Raw genomic sequence first — 16,436 nt, 5'->3', positions numbered from 1 at the left:
ATGCTGTGGAAAGAGCACTGAAAGTCAGAGGACCTGCTGCTTACAGTGGTAACTCTGAACAGCTCCTTACGCCTTTTTGAGCCCAGTTTTCTCACCAGTAATAATACCTGCTTATACTTCTTGTACACCCCCCACCACATTTATTGAGCACCCATTAGGTAGGTGCTAAGCATTTTCATTACTTCAAGTCCTCATGATAGTCCTCTAAGACAGCTGATTGTTGTTACTACTTTCTCCATTTTATATTTGAGTTAAATAAGCCGCAGTAAAGTGAAATGACAGTCTCAGGGGTACATAGGTGGTTGATGGCAAAGCATGGTTTCTGGTTGAGGTCTGTCCTGCATTCAGAGTAAGCCATTACAGTCCTGGAAACAAGGAACTAATCAGCCTTACACAGCAAAGTCACTCAAGAGGGTAATATCTATATCTAGATGCTCTTGCTTTTGCCCACAGTCCAGGCCTTAGTCATGGGTGAGTTTCCAGAGCAGGGAGGCAGGTATTGTATGACTCAGAGAATAATGGAGAAGTTTTTTTGCAATATGGCGCAGTAACCAGGTGCTCGTACAGCATCTTCCACCCTCATTCTCTTGTGGCTTGGATTTCATAGGAACACGGGAGTGGAGCTGCGGATGCAAACCAGGCAGAAGGCCATGAATCCAACTTCATCGCCCAGTTGGCTTCCCAGAAACAGACCAGGAAAAAAACACAGGTCTCTAGCCCTCTTCAGCTGAACTTAGGTGCAGTTTGCCTGGGAAAAGATGCCCTGAGTACAGTGGTTTAAAAACAGCAATGCCCCCAGGCTTGGCTGTCTCCCCAAACATGATGGCAGCCATCGCAAGCAAATCAGGACCCTGGGCTTCTTCCCTGTGGGGGTGTGTAGACACACACACACACACACACACAGCCCCCTCCCTATTCCTGTATGCAGCCTAAGAGCCAGGTGTTGGCTGCTATTGCCCAGTACTAGCCAGTCTTTCTTCCCTGTCCTTACTCTTTTCTGTTTTAAAAATTAGGTTTTTAAAAAAGATTTTATTTATTTGAGAGCACAAGTGTGAGTGGGGCGAGGGGCAGAGAGAGAATTCCAAGTGGACTGTATGCCCAGCGCAGAACCTGACACAGGGTTCTATCTCATGATCCATGAGATCAAGACCTGAGCCAAAATCAAGAGTCAGATGTTCAACCGACTGAGGCACCCAGGCGTTCCTAAAACTTAGGGTTTTTTTTGAATGGGGTATAATTCATGAACATGAAATGAAGTTCATATATAAAAAGCAATCCCCTAAAAAGCTTCCATCTTATTCCTGTCCTCAAGCCACGCAAGAGAAGATTGGTGCTACCAGTTTTGTCTTGTTTTACACATATTTTTGCAAATGTAACTTATGGATGTCTGTTTCTTCCTTGCCTTTGTTTCAGATATAAAGTATATCATACAGATCGTTCTATATTTGTGTATAGAGATCTGCCCATTCTTTTTTTTTTTTTTTTTTTAAGATTTTATTTATTTATTTGAGACAGAGAGAATGAGAGAGACAGAGAGCACATGAGACGGGGGAGGGTCAGAGGGAGAAGCAGGCTTCCTGCCGAGCAGGGAGCCCGATGCGGGACTCGATCCAGGGACTCCAGGATCATGACCTGAGCCGAAGGCAGTCGCTTAACCAACTGAGCCACCCAGGCGCCCGAGATCTGCCCATTCTTAACAGCTGCACTGAATTCCATTTTTCTGTGGTTGTGCCTCACTTAGTTAACCTGCCCCCTGTGGATGGACATTAGTCATTTTGCCATTACAGACACAGCTCTAATGAATTTCCACCTATCCCCACAGAGTTTCAAGAGGAAACCTGGACAAGCTGACAATGAACGCTCCATGGGTGATCACAATGAGCATGTGCATAAGCGGCTGAGGACTGTGGATATGGAGAGCCACACTGAGCAGGGGCCAGCCCAACCTGAGGCCCAGGTGGAGGATGCGGATGCGTTTGAGCACATTAAAGAAGGCAGTGACCCTTATGATGCACAGACGTACGGTATGGTTCAGGGAAGGCTTCTACTTTGGTCCCTGAGCTGTCTGAGAATTTAAGCTGCATGACTATGTGCCCAGCAGATAAGCAAATTCATCTTAGGGATGGGTAATGGCTTTTTTTTTTTTTTTTTTTAACTATTTTCTCTTTAATAAGAATTACGCAGGAATGCAGTTTGGTTTTGTATAAAAAGGTATCTGTGGCACGTGCAAGTGTTCAGGGTTTCGGGGTCTGGTGTAAGTCTTTTATATATCCTTGATAACAGTTTGCCACATCCAAACCTAGTGCTAATCTCAGGGTTTCTGAGTACTGGACATTCCTTCATAGTCACTGTGAGGTCACTCTCTGCAACGGCTAGAGCTGTGAACTAGAAATGTTTGTTTTTCCCATAAGTGAAAAGAGAAAAAAATAATCTCTTGATGACTTTTTAATGTTTTATTCCTAACATATAAACTAGTGTTGACAATATTTATCTATGAGCCTCATTTCTTTTCTATCTTCACTTTTTAGAAAAATAAAACAGTAGTAATAATTGCTATCATGAATCAAGCTCTTGCTTTGTACCAAACACTATTCTGAGTCGTTGCTGAATGATCATGAAATTTCTCCAATAATCTTAGGAGCTACAATATTTCCATTTTATAGATGAGCATACTGAGACCAAACAAGTTTAAGAACTTGTCCAAGATCACAGAGTTCATCCTCAACATTGGTTTTTCTGTGTCCTGTGTTATACTCTTAATCATTACAGTTTCCACTCATAACTTGGTAATGGAGGATAATTCCATTAGCTGCTCTGAGTCATGTGTCCAGCCTGTTTCTTCTGGTTCAGTTTCTTGTAATAGCAGTAAAAACCTCGCTAAGCATCCTATTTTTGTGGTAGAGAATAGGCAGTTACATCAGTAGGTCAGTAGGGCATCCAAGGCAGAGAAGCCAAGTACCATGTTCATGCCTCATAGCTGGTCAGCGGAGAACCAGCATGAATAGAATCTTGGAGGCCAAAAATGACAAACTATACCCACTCTTGATTACTTTGTTCTGGGAAGACCTAGGCTGTTTATGTGTCTGTGTGCTGTATTGGCAGATGTGGCCAGCAAGGAGCAGCAACAGTCTGCAAGAGATTCCAGCAGGGATCAGGAGGAGGAGATAGAGGATACCTTCGTGGACACGGAGGAGGAGGAACTCCGAGCAGCAGACACAGAGCAGATAAAGCCAGAGGAGGTCACGTCAGGGACCACAGCGAGCCCTGGTGAGCCCTGTAGTGAACAGATCCCCCCTAAGCTCCCTGACTTAGAAAAGTCACTTCTCGTGTAATGTGGTCTGATCTGGTTGGTTCTTTCCCCGTCCTAACCCATGGCGTAGGTGTTTGTGTGCCTGTGATAATTCCACTGTATTTCGCTTGGGAGTCAAAGGTGGCAGAGTGGTGTTGCCGCCACTGTCCTTCAAGGAGACCTCAGAAACCTGAGATTCAGACAAAATGCCTTCAGTCTTCTTTAAATATGTAGAAAACAAAATAGTACACTTCAGTTATGACCAGAAGATACACTCTTGATTATTAGAGAAGGGTTTTCAGTTATGTGAAAATATAGAATATTAGCATAAAATGCAGTAAAATATTTAAAGAAATAGAATGGGGAAAATGCATGTGAAAAAGTAACCAAACTTCTTACATATAGTTCCATTTCAGAGTTGACCAAGTGCTTTTACTAGGCAATATATTAAAAAAAGAAAAAGAGGGGCACCTGCGTGGCTCAGACGGTTAAGTGTCTGCCTTCGGCTCAGGTCATGATCCCGGGGTCCTGGGATCGAGCCCCACATCGGGCTCCCTGTAGAGCAGGGAGCCTGCTTTTCCCTCTCCCTCTGCCCTGCTGCTTCCCCTGCTTGTATACTCTCTCTCTCTGTCAAAAATAAATAAAATCTTAAAAAAAAAAAAAAAGGAAAAAAGAGATAAACTGTGGATTTAACACATTAAAAAATAACCTTACCAGCAGTGAAATAAATGCAAATTCAAAAGAACTTGCCCAACTCAAAAACCTTTTTTTCCTGCTTTCTTCTTGTCCTCTTGGGTTTTAGAACGGTCAGTGCCCAGCTATTATATGACAGTGGGAATGGCACAGCTCTGATGAAAATTCAAAATCCAGACTTTGCCTCTTCCTTACCTTATAGGTTGTGGCTAATTATTAATATTTTCTTTGCCTCAGTTTCCTCATAAATAGAATGGAACTATGACTTTATTTTAGTTTTTATTTTTATCAAAGTTCTATATGCATGTAGTTTAAAGAATCACACAGTTCTACAAGGCAATGGGAGTCTCCCCCATTTCCCTTCTTTGCAGAACAGCTGCGTTCGATATCACAGTGGGGAGGAGGGAAGGTTAGGGGAGTCAGAATTGGCAGTGACTGACCCAAAGACAAGGAACATGTGGAGCCCATATGTAGAAATTTGGTGGGGACTGAAGGAGTGAGGTTTGAGTAATTGTTAGGCAGGTGGTCATGAAGGCTCAGTCTCTGTAATTTTATGGTAAGTAAAACTCTGTCCTTTATGCAAATAGGCTTTGATGAGATGGAGGTGGAGACCCAGGCTGTTAAAACAGAAGACCAAGATCCCAGGACCAACCTATCACATGAAGAGACAGAGAAGGAGAAACCAGAGAGAAGCCGAGATTCAACCATTCACACAGCCCATCAGTTCCTCATGGACACAGTTTTCCAGGTACAAAAATGTTCACAAATTACTGTTTTAATAAGTTAATAAAATGTAATTATAAACTGCTTTTAAATTTTTGTCTTTAGAACTTCATGGAACATCTGGTTGTTTGGGGGTATCTTATCCTTATCAAAGTTTTTAGGAAAACCGTTGGTATGACCAGTTTTCTCGAAACAGATAACACTGTTCCAGCAGTTCATCCCAGGGTCATAGTGGGTGGTCTGTCCTGACCTGACCATGATGGTGGGTCTGGTCCTCCAGCCTCAGGCTGTCCCATTGATCATGTCCAGCATCCTTGTGCGAGAAGCTGTAGGGACAGTTCGCAGTTTACGCTGATGAAGTAGCGAAAATCTTTGGCATTATTAATGCCTGCATTTAGGAAGAGCAGATTTAATGGAGTTTTCCCTAGTCATTTGACTTAATAGCAGTCTCAATTAATCAAAGAACATTTTGATGTTAATAGTTTTGTGGGTTTTTTGTTTTTATTTTGCTGGATGGATTTCTTCTAAATGGTAAAATTTCCTTTATCTTGTCTCTGCCAAATGGGAAGCAAAAGAAGACTAGTTGTCTGGCATCTTCTTATTGTGCCATTAAATTGCTTAAGCTTTGTTTCTTAGGGGTATGTATTTATAGTTCATACTGCTTGGAAGAAGGCAGTCAGTGATAATGAGTTGGTGATTTCAACCTAGGCTGCCTCTTATCTGTGGCTTTTTCTTCTTAGCCCTTTTTAAAAGACATCAGTGAGCTAAGACAGGAGCTGGAGAGACAGCTGGAAATGTGGCAGCCACATGAATCTGGAAACCTAGAAGAAGTAAGTCACTGGTCTTTTCATAAGATAATCTTGTGTTTTTGTTTGGTTGGTTTTTTGTTTGTTTCTAAAGATACAGCAAGCTTAACAGGTTCTTAGCACCAATTACCTTTGTAGAAGGGACTGAGTATATGGAGCCTAAGTCTATCCGTTGCTTTCTGCGTACTTTGCCACTCGATATTTAGCTTAATTAAAACAGAAAAGCTGATGTATTTATGTCCTTTAATTTCTGTTGTTCATTCTATAATAGATAGAACAGATAGGACAGTGATTATAAAATGGGTCAAAATGTGTCATCCTCAGAGTAGGCCACCTGGAATGTTGCTGGCTGACTTAATGTGGTAGCATAGATTAACCAGAAGCTTCATTTTTAATTAGGACTCTACATCCTAAATTTACTGTATATGTACATGTTTGTATTTTGTGCCTGCAATCATCATTCCTACTACAGACCTGTATGAGGGCTCTGCCATAGTTGGAGCTTTGTGTCTAGGAAATTATCACACCATTCAGAGATTTGCACTCGTCACTTTTGCTTTTGAAACATGACCCTGAGAGCCCACAATTACGTGGCTGGATCGTTAACCATCCACAGTTTCCCACCCACGCAAAGTGCCTTTGTAGGTGGTGAAAATAAAGTGTTGATTTGGTCATAAATTCCATTATTTTCTGCCTTTTCATCCTTTCTCATTTGGAACCGAGGGTTGTGGTTTTGGTAGAAGAGGAGACATTTTTAAGGACATGAACTAGCTGGCGGCTTGCTAAGAGAAGCTCTCAAGTTAGCTTCTGTTGACGAAGTTCATGCAGGTCATTTTCTACCGCTCTGTTTCAAGCCTCATCTTGCCGTTAATGACTTTGGCTGGCTCTGATGTTCTCTGGATAACTTAAACTTTATTGTCACAGGAGAAGGCTGCAGCTGAGATGTGGCAGAGTTACCTGGCCTTAACTGCGCCTCTTTCACAACAGTTGTGTGAGCAGCTTCGTCTCATATTAGAGCCTACCCAGGCAGCCAAGCTGAAGTAAGTTTTCTCCATTGGACTCACTCACAGTGCCCTGACAAGATGGCAGGGTCACCACCTTAACCGCTTAAAGTGCTGGCTTGTGGTGGCCATTTGAGCTGCACAGGCACCAGTATATTATTCCGTACCCTTTTTCATGTTATCTGGAAACACTGAGGTGTCTTTGAAGTTCGGTATGAATGCAGTTCCTTTGATTCATTAACATCTGATGGGAAAATTGGCTGAGCCTTTGCATGGGTGTATGGGCTTGCTGCACGTGTTACTCACCTAGATCTTTTCAAAGATTTATCCAAACTCATAGTTTCTGAACAGAAAAGAGTCTAAGATTTAATCAGTGCAAACATATTTTCCTAATTTTTAAAATGTGTCTTAGCTTTCCTGGAAGGACCTAATTATTATTGCCACATACATATCCAGCTTTTCTGGCTGCCCTTAAGTCTCAATTGACAGTGACACTTGAGTGTGCCAGGTTACTGGTTATTTGGTATTACTGATTATAAGGTATTACAATGGATTTTATTAAAAAAAAATATATATCAGAGGATGAGCCGTTGTTAACTAATCTTGACCCCATTTGGATAAATTTAATAGAGGAGACTATCGAACTGGGAAGCGGCTAAATATGCGGAAGGTCATTCCATACATTGCTAGTCAATTTCGGAAAGACAAGATTTGGCTTCGAAGGACCAAGCCCAGTAAACGCCAGTATCAGATTTGTTTGGCCATCGATGACTCTTCTAGCATGGTGGACAACCATACCAAACAGGTAAGGAAGCACAGAGCTAATGTGATGAGTAGTTGACACCAAGCCATGCTCCATGGCCACCAAAAAGTTTTAAATATGTTCTGGCAAAAAGCACTTTGAAATGCCAAGTACTGTTCTGAGAATGTGATACCATGTTTGAGAAGACCTAAAATGTTTAAAAGAAGTCAAAAGGGCAGTTTCAGGATGTCTCAAATAATTTGGTCCCTTACTGTTGGAGGCCTTTTAAGTTGTTTTGTTTTTTAGCTTGCTGTGCTTTAGCTGCAGCAGAGTAACTCTGACCATGTTTATTTTCCACAAAATGCAGTGTACTGTTAAACTATCTTTTAATGATCTTGTACAACATATAATGTCTGAATATTACTGATTTTTAAAGGGTTCAGTGTACATCTTTTTAAGTCTGAAATTATCTGGAGTTAGTGCTCTGTTAGTATTCACAAGGCTTAAGAGCCTGAATGGAATTACTTAGGCTACCACCATTATGGCCACTGAAGAGGGATGTTTTTTGCAGTGATGCTATTACCTAGTATGAACCAATAAGCAACCTAAATCTCTACATGTGCTCTGTCGGAAAAAGTTAGAGAGTGACCTCTGAACCCAGGTTCAGGTCCAAGCTCCTCACTTTTTACCTCACGATGTTGACCAATTATTTACTTCTTATGTAAATATTTACTTTCACAGAATTGTGAAAATTAAATGAGTTTGATTAAGTTTAATGCCTAGCACTTGATACATGTTCAGTAGATGTTAGTTGCTACAAGTGTCATCTTTTTAATGAAATTTGAATTCTAAAACTATATTGTCATTTACGTATGGGTTAAAATAAATTGATTTTTAAAATTTTTAACCAGTAAGAGATTACTTTTTATGTAGTATTCCCCCCAGCCCCCCGGGAAAACTTCTGAAAATTCTAGGGACCAGGTCTCCTAGGATCACTTTTATTAGATGATGTCTAGAGCAGACCATTGCTACTCGTGTAATGGATTCTGGGTTTCGAGATATGTAGTATTAGCCGGGCTCTAGGGCCACCATGGCCTCTGGGTTGATTGTGAATAGCCATGTTGATGTTCTCTGTGGGTCATGCAAAAATAACATTTTCTGTGGGACTCTTGGTATAAAAAAGGTCGAGAGGCACTGATCTAGAGGATATTCTGATTCCTTCAACCCTTAACTTTCTATTTCATAGCTGGCATTTGAATCTTTGGCGGTGATTGGAAATGCTCTAACCCTCCTGGAAGTGGGTCAGATTGCCGTGTGCAGGTAAGGGTGCCTTCTAATCCCAGTGGGAAAATCAACCTCCTTTTGTTATGTTGATCACACAAAAATTAACTCCCATTGTATTTGGTTTTTCTCTCTCTAGTTTTGGAGAGTCCGTAAAGCTGTTACATCCATTCCATGAACAGTTCAGTGATTCCTCAGGGTCCCAGATTCTGCGACTCTGCAAATTCCAACAAAAGAAAACCAAGATTGCTCAGGTATGCTGACAACATCAGCGTCCTCTGCACAGTCATTCTTAAGCAAATGTGGGAGAGACATAATTTTTATTTTTTAATTTAAAAAAAATTTTTTAAAGATTTTATTCATTTGAGAGCAAGAGAGCATGAGTTGGGGGAAGGGGCAGAGGGAGAGGAAGAAGCAGGCTCCCTGATGAGCAGGAGCTTGGGTTCCTTTGGGACTCAATCCCAGGACCCCCGGGATCATGACCTGAGCTGAAGGCAGACACTTAACCGAGTGAGCCACACAGGTGCCCCAGAGACATAATTTTTAGCACTCTTTCCTCCCCAGTATGGTTTTAGGACAGGTAAAATTTCCAATGGAGAATAGTTCTAAACTTCAGCCTAAGACACCACTGGAATAGAAACTTCCTTGGCACCCATCAGGTATGACTTACTCCTCTGTTCCTCAAAGATTAACAGTATGTCACTAATTTTTCTGGCTCCCTAGTTTTTGACAGATTTGGAACTTGTGCAAAAATAAACCATCTTCCTGTACCCTTCATTGGGCCAATTTTTCTCTGCCATTTAATTTAGCCTAAAGAAAGGATGTAAGAACAGCCAGTGACTTGCTCAGGATGACATCAGCATAGGATGATAATTCTGTCCTCTTCATGTTTGCCCTGATTTAGCCCACTTTCTTTATGCTACACTAGACATTTTGTGTTTTCTTGCCTTTTCCTGCTCAGTTGTTTTCTTCTGAGAGAAGATAGCTGTTTTGTTTATTTGGGGGCATTACTGATGTCTTCTCTTTACCCCCAGGGGAAGTATTTCTCTTCCTCTCGGGTGTGTTACAGAACACTCCTGGTGTGTGTGGCAGAGACACAGGTCTGTGCTGGAGGGCGCCAGTACCTAAGGATAGATGCCAACAGGGCAAGGATCGTCCCTGCCTCGTACAGGCGGCTGGAAGGGGCCGTGTCATTGCCTCTAGATCTGAGAAGCTTACTTGATCGTCACTTAAAAGTCAGGAGTAATTTCAGTCTCCATGACAACGGGAAGAGAGTTTCAGTAGTTTAATAACGGCCTGTCTCTGGTTCTGGTTTAGTTTCTCGAGTCCGTGGCCAGCATGTTTGCAGCTGCTCAGCAGCCCTCACACAACGCCAGTCCAGGTGAGCTGCACTTTTTGTCTTTATCAACACAATGCCTTTCTGTTGTGTGCATTCACAAGCTGCTGCCTTCAACACACTGTACCCATGACCGTCTTTTTTTAGAGTGTATGCTCTCTAGGAAAAGGTAAGCAGGAGCTGGAGAGGTGTGGGCACTCATTGTGTACTCAACCACTTATCCATTCAGAAATTTTTATTGAACCCATACCCATGATGCTTTACAACCAGTGGAGGAATAGATAGGAAAGAACTACAGTTGACCTTGAACAATGTGGCGGTGGGGGGGCAGTTAGGAGCACCAACCCCATGCACAGTTGAAAATCCATATATAACTTTGACCCCTCAAAAACTTAGCTACTGATAGCCTACTGTTGACGGGAAGCCTTTACTGATAACATACAGAGTTAATTAGCAATTGTGCATATTATGTGTATTTTATACTGTATTCTTACAATAAAGTAAGCTAGAGAAGAAAAATGTTAAGGAAATCATAGGGAAGAGAAAATACATACGCGGTACTGTTACAGTAAGACATCTGCATATAAGTGGGCCTCCCCACACGGTACTGACCCGTGTTGTTCAAGGGTCAACTGTTCTTTGTTATGGACTAGTATGTACTTAGAGTTCAGAGTTGTGAAGGAGGAGCAAGGTGTATGGAATTTAGTATTAAGAACATTCTATAATATTTTAGTGACAGAAGCAGAGGAGGGACATAATTCAGAAACCAGCTAATCCAACGATGATTGATTTAGGGCTTGAAATACACCAGTTCTTCTTTCAGCTCCTTCTGAAATCTCTCAGTCGTGGTTATATCATGGAGAACCTTCTTGTTTGAAGCAAGTCTTTCACACCTCTTGATACTTGCTGAACTTCCTGCACAGAGAAAGAGGCCTGCCCTCAAGCACTACAGTCTTTCACTGGAAACACTAGAGTTAATTTTTTTTTTTAAGAGTTAAAACTTTTTAAATGCTTTTATTCATGATTTATTTTAATGGCCCCCTCTACTTAAGTTTTCATTTAAATGTCAAGAAGAGAAAAATACACAAGTTAGTTAAAAGGAATTTGGAAGACCCAGTTCCAGGTTTCTGATTTGGGCACTTTCTTCTAATGGCCTACTCAATACTGCCATATTTTTTTTTTTTTGAGGGGGTGCAAGAGGCAGAGGGAGAGGGAGAGAGTCATAACCAGGCTCCCCATCCAGCACAGAACCCAACATGGGGCTCAGTCTCATGACCCCGAGATGATGACCTGAGCTGAAATCAAGAGTTGGATGCCTAATCGACTAAGCCACCCAGGCACCCCTCAATACTGCCATTTTTATACTTTATAGCCATAAATGTTTTACTTCTCATATATTGCTATACAATGAAATTGATCTAATGTGACAGGGAAATTGCTTTATTGACAGAAGCTTCATATGTCTTTGTGCAGCCTTTATGTCCGATTGGGGCAACTGAAGTAATAGACTTAGACGTCCCTTTTGCTTATCCAGAATTCATCAGTTTCAAACATCTGTTTAGTTAATGATACAGAGAAAGCTTACACTAATTTGTCTTCAAGTAGGTTTGAGTTGTTAAAAGTGCGATTTCCGTTTTGTCTCCTGCTGTATGTTCTGCTATAGAAACCGCACAGCTCCTCCTGGTGGTCTCTGATGGACGTGGCCTTTTCCTCGAGGGCAAAGACAGAGTCCTGGCAGCAGTCCAGGCTGCCCGGAACGCTAGCATCTTTGTCATTTTTGTTGTATTGGACAATCCCAGTTCCCGCGTGAGTGATTACTAAAAGTTGGGATTCCCTTCAGCCTGTTCTATCTGAAATATGGCCTAGGTCACACCATCGTAACTCCTACTAATGTTCTGTCAGACACTGTTTTAGGCACTTTATGTTAGTTTTTTGTGAATAACCCAGTGAGGTAGGGATCATTATGCCCACTTTACAGTGAAGGACAGAAACACAGGTTACAGGTAATGAGTAGGAAAGCCAGAATTTCAGACGGATTCCAGAGACCACCCTCCTGACCACTTGTGCCAACTCTCCTCTCCTGGGTCATCCTTTCCCTCTGCACTGTGTCCTTGCAGGCACTGCAGCCTTGATGCTGGGCCTTGTCCACTTGGAGCTGTAGACCGGCCTATTCCAGGTCCTTGTACCCCAGCAGTGCCCTTCTCAGAGCAGGATGCAGGGGCTGCTAAGTGAAAGATGCCCACAGGGCAGTTCTGTTCCAGGGACAGCACTGTCTCTGCAAGTCCCATTAAGGCCTGGACAACAAGTTTGGAAGACTTACTGTGAATTACTCCAAGTAGAAAATGAGAGAATATCCTTATAGGAAAATTGGATTTTCTTGTCTGCCCCTCTCCCTCCCTTTCAGTGTCTATTTTCCTGGAAAAGGTGCTCAGAAAGAGATATGCCTCCTTAGTAAGAGTTCTGAAAACTGTTCCTTAGTAATAAAAGCTAATTTTATATGTAGGAGTTTGATACAGGAGATCTAAAGATTGTTAGCGAAAGAGATCAGGGAAGAGCTAGCCAAGGATACTGGTTTGGTTTTTCTTTTTATATCAAAATGTTTTCTGTTGACAGGATTCTATCTTGGACATTAAAGTACCAATATTTAAAGGACCTGGAGAGATGCCCGAAATCCGATCATACATGGAAGAGTTCCCATTCCCATTCTATATCATTCTTCGCGATGTGAATGCACTCCCCGAGACGCTCAGCGATGCTCTGAGACAGTGGTTTGAGTTGGTGGCAGCCTCCGACCACGTGTAGGGAAGGAACACAGTAAACCATCGTCAGACCGTGGCGCCTCGGGCCAGGTGCTCCCTCTTTTGGACAAGTGCTTCTGAACTCACAGCTCTAAAATGTTTTTATCTTAGATCTGATTTATAAAAATTCACCTAATAGCTACAGAAAGTTTTGTATTACAGTGTACATTTTAGTTTACAATGTGCTTTCAGAGCTAGAGAAAGCCTGGGGCTCCCGGCTTTGCCTGGGCTCCAGCTGTCACAAACCTAGGGCAGCGAAGGAACAGCAGTAGCAGGTGTCTGGTCTTGGAAGGCCCGGCCTATGAGGAGGCCTGGGCCCGGCTGCCTTTTCCCTTCACAGGAGCCCTGGACACCTACCTGGAGAAGCGGCTAGGAGAATAAGACTGTCCCAGGCCTTTGGACAAAGGACTAAAGGCAGCTGCCCTTTTGACCCTGCTTTAAGGCTCCACCTTGCCAAGCCCACAGTGTGTATCCATATGCTGTCGAGAGACTGAACAGCCGCTTTCTATAGTCCCAAGTGTGTGTTTTTTCATTGTGCTTCAGGTGACAGTAACTGCCTTCTCTTTGAGGATAGGAAGGTTGGGGTATATGTGGTCTTACAAAGCAACCAGATGTCATGGGAGCCCAGGTAATAGGAAAAATGACCACTGGATGGTATAAAAATGAAGTGGTTTTTCTGTGTCGCCCTTCACATTTGCTGCTTCAGGAGACTATGCAATGATGGAAAGCTGATTTTCCCTTTGGTTATTTCATTCTTTCTGTGCCACAGTCCCTGCTGTTGTTTTTTTTTTTTCCTTAACAATTAAGATGAAGAATCATTCCTCCACTGCTTTTAAGCTGGACTGAGCCAGTCCCATTCTGGAAAAGAAATGCTGTGTTTAGAAAATAAGCAGCTATATTTTTTTTTTCCCCAAAATACATCAATGGTTTTTAGACAGTTTTTACTTGGTCAGGAAGCACTGCGTGAATACTTGAAATTGTGTGCTGTGTTCTATTTAAGTTGTCAGAATGTTCTTTTGTAGACAACATGCCATGATGTAATTGTCTATCTCCACATCTGTTTTCAAGTTACACTGTGAAGTTTGCCACACTTTTGAGGTGGTCATCAAAGACACAGATTGCTTGTTAACCAAGTGTCCTAAAGCATGTACCTGAGGTTATATCATTTTTTATTCTAAAAAGCTATGCAGGTTATATTCTGAAGATTATTAAATATATACCGCTGTTGATAGAATTTGTGAGCATTCTTAATGGAACACGACAGGTGTATAAAAGGTATGCTAGGGGAACGATCTTGTCTGCTCCATCAGGCGGCTGTCCCTGGCTTATGCTGTGCTGCCAGGGCCTACACAGGGTCAGTGGCTTACTGCCATAAGGATTTCTCCTTTGTGTCTCACGTCCACGGTAGGTGAGCTGCCGCACGCTGGCCTGGCGGCAGAGGAAAGGGTAAGTTGGTGAAAAACACAATGACTTGTAAAGATTTTGCTCCAGATGACATGTTTGTTCCACTCATTTCGTTGGTTGTAGCCTCTGATGGGTCGGGTAGGGAAAGACACCACCATTCTGACCAGGATGGGATCGATCACCTACTTCTGAAATTGTACTATGTAAGCTGGAGCTTCCCAGCTGGTACCCCAAAATCCCCTTTTCAGCTTGTGCTGTGATGGGAAAAGGGTTGGGAAGCATGGAAGCAGTCCCAGGAGACCTCGGAGGAACTGTGCTAGGGGTGGGCACACCTGAATCACGAACGGAGTCACTGAGGGTAGGCTTGCTCTCCTTTGGAGCTCAAACTCCAGAGCTGGCTTACTTTCTTGTCTTCATCCAAACACCAATCTTGTCCGGTCTTTTAGACATTTATTTTATCCTGTCTTCCCTTCCGCTCTGCTTGTGCTGCAGCTGGAGCGTTTTTAATCTGTAGTCTGGGCTGCTTTGGTGCTTTTCCTAGACAAGTCACTTTAGAGCTCCCTCTTGTGAAGAGATCCCTATGGTGAAGAAGGTATTACTCTCCTGTCCTTTCTCTCCCAGAATCCCCACACCACTAGCTGATCTGGTCACAGCAAACCAGAGGTCCTAGAATATACCAGTGTTCTATATGTTCTTTGGAATTTTCTTACCTAATGTGCCCTTCTGGAAACACCTACCTAGTAGATAAGCCCTCAGGTATGTTTCCCTGTCTTAGGTCTTCCTGCCCAAAGTGGGAGCCTGACTCATGACCGTACTACTGTGTCTAACATGAGTGAATGTTTCTGGATGGGAAGAACCAGTATAAAAATCTATAAATTAATGTGAGAAGACAACACTATCAATTTTAATAAAGATCTTACGATGATTTGGAGGGAAAGGATACAAAAGATTCTCAAGAAACTGTAGGGTGTTAGTCCTGCCAAATAATAAAATGTACTAGTCTTACATAAAATAATCCTGAACAATTTGTTCAGACACTAAAAAAATTTACCATATGGGCATCAAAGCCCAAGAAGGATTTAATGGTGTCAAAATTATAGTTTAGCAATTGGAAAAAAGATAGACATCCACATCAAGCCATAAAGCAAACTAGGTGGAGTAAATACTTAAAGTTAACAATGAAGACATAATGTAGAATTGCAAAGCTCTAAAGGGGAGAAAATGAAATTGAAAAGCCTCAAAAGAAAAATACATGACTATACAGAGACTTCTTAAAGTTATATAAACAAATTTTTTAAAGAACAGGCAAACAAGCCATATAAATTTACTGTAAAAACCTTGATCGCCATAAATGGACCAGTCATGACAATTCATAAAATAAGTGGCAAGGGATATCTCACTAATTTTTATAAGAAAATGAATTGCTATTGCCAATTAGACAAAACTTCAAAAAGTAGTCATAGCATCACCCATACAATGCCTGGTAATGTTCAAGAAAGTTAGGCATTGGAGTGTATGTGGCAGGTCCTGTTTTCAGTGCATCACATACAATGCAACTCTGAGGTAGATCCTGTTCCACTTTACAGATGAGGAAGGAGGCCAGGAGAGATGAAGTTACCAAAAGAGCACAGTTAGGAAGAGGGAGCACCAAAGGATTCCAGCAAGTGAGGCAGTCAGGTAAATGCGCAGTAAATGGGTAACCAAATGAACATTTTTGACTGTATTTTAATTCAGAACCATTCTATTTGACAAAATATAGCGAAGATTCTCCAACACTACTTGCATAACTTAAGGGCACGTGTGTGTTGGGAAGATAAAACAATTAGGAAATAAAAGCTTAAGTTGTGGGGACATTCAGTTCCTCATTCTTAGTGATACAAAATTGTTACAACTCCAATGGAGCGGCCATTTAAAACGTCGTTAAGAATTAATGTGTGAAAATTAATAAAGGGAGACTTCACTGAAGTAGAGTCGGGAGGCTGGGAAGGAAAGCTGGGCCACTCGATGTCACTCCCAGGAAGAATGGTCAATGACAGACTCCAACAGAAGATCAGCAGGAAAGATCATCAATTACAGGATCCGAGCGGGGGGGGGGGATGGGCGAGGCGCAGTTTGCAAGAGATCAACTACCCTTGCAACTCCGTGAGAAGTCTTGCTTTTTCCCAGTGGGCTTTTCATAAACCCTCTCAACTTCCATCTCCGTAAAATAAGTTCCTCTCCTTTACTGGGCTTGCCTGCAGTGTTGCCATAGCTTGCATGTCCCCAAATGCAATTCTCTATTCCCAAATAGACCCGCTTTTGCTGGTAAAATAACCTTACATTTAAGATGAACTAACGGCAACCATGGAAGATGCCACCACAGG

At 42.2% G+C, this 16,436-nt stretch overlaps 1 protein-coding gene across 2 annotated transcripts in view; it reads left to right on the top strand.

Annotated features, from left to right (window-relative positions):
- Positions 1-13,896, top strand: part of MDN1 (midasin AAA ATPase 1) — a 160,134-nt gene extending 146,238 nt beyond the window's left edge. For both annotated transcript variants that reach the window (XM_034991407.1, XM_034991408.1), the window contains exons 91-102: positions 608-709; positions 1,823-2,024; positions 3,103-3,267; positions 4,570-4,730; positions 5,446-5,535; positions 6,436-6,551; positions 7,143-7,317; positions 8,501-8,574; positions 8,675-8,789; positions 9,853-9,916; positions 11,535-11,677; positions 12,485-13,896. In XM_034991407.1, the coding sequence (XP_034847298.1) occupies positions 608-709; positions 1,823-2,024; positions 3,103-3,267; positions 4,570-4,730; positions 5,446-5,535; positions 6,436-6,551; positions 7,143-7,317; positions 8,501-8,574; positions 8,675-8,789; positions 9,853-9,916; positions 11,535-11,677; positions 12,485-12,673 (1,596 nt within the window). In that variant the 3' untranslated portion in view covers positions 12,674-13,896. The remainder of the gene's footprint in view (positions 1-607; positions 710-1,822; positions 2,025-3,102; positions 3,268-4,569; positions 4,731-5,445; positions 5,536-6,435; positions 6,552-7,142; positions 7,318-8,500; positions 8,575-8,674; positions 8,790-9,852; positions 9,917-11,534; positions 11,678-12,484) is intronic.
- Positions 13,897-16,436: the final 2,540 nt, after the last annotated feature.

This window comes from Mirounga leonina, unplaced genomic scaffold, assembly GCF_011800145.1.
Source record: "Mirounga leonina isolate KUSES-001 unplaced genomic scaffold, KU_Mleo_1.0 Mir_53, whole genome shotgun sequence".
NCBI classification, from domain to species: domain Eukaryota; kingdom Metazoa; phylum Chordata; class Mammalia; order Carnivora; family Phocidae; genus Mirounga; species Mirounga leonina.
The sequence above is the reverse complement of the archived record's forward strand: the minus strand, read 5'-3'. Positions and strand labels throughout refer to the sequence as shown.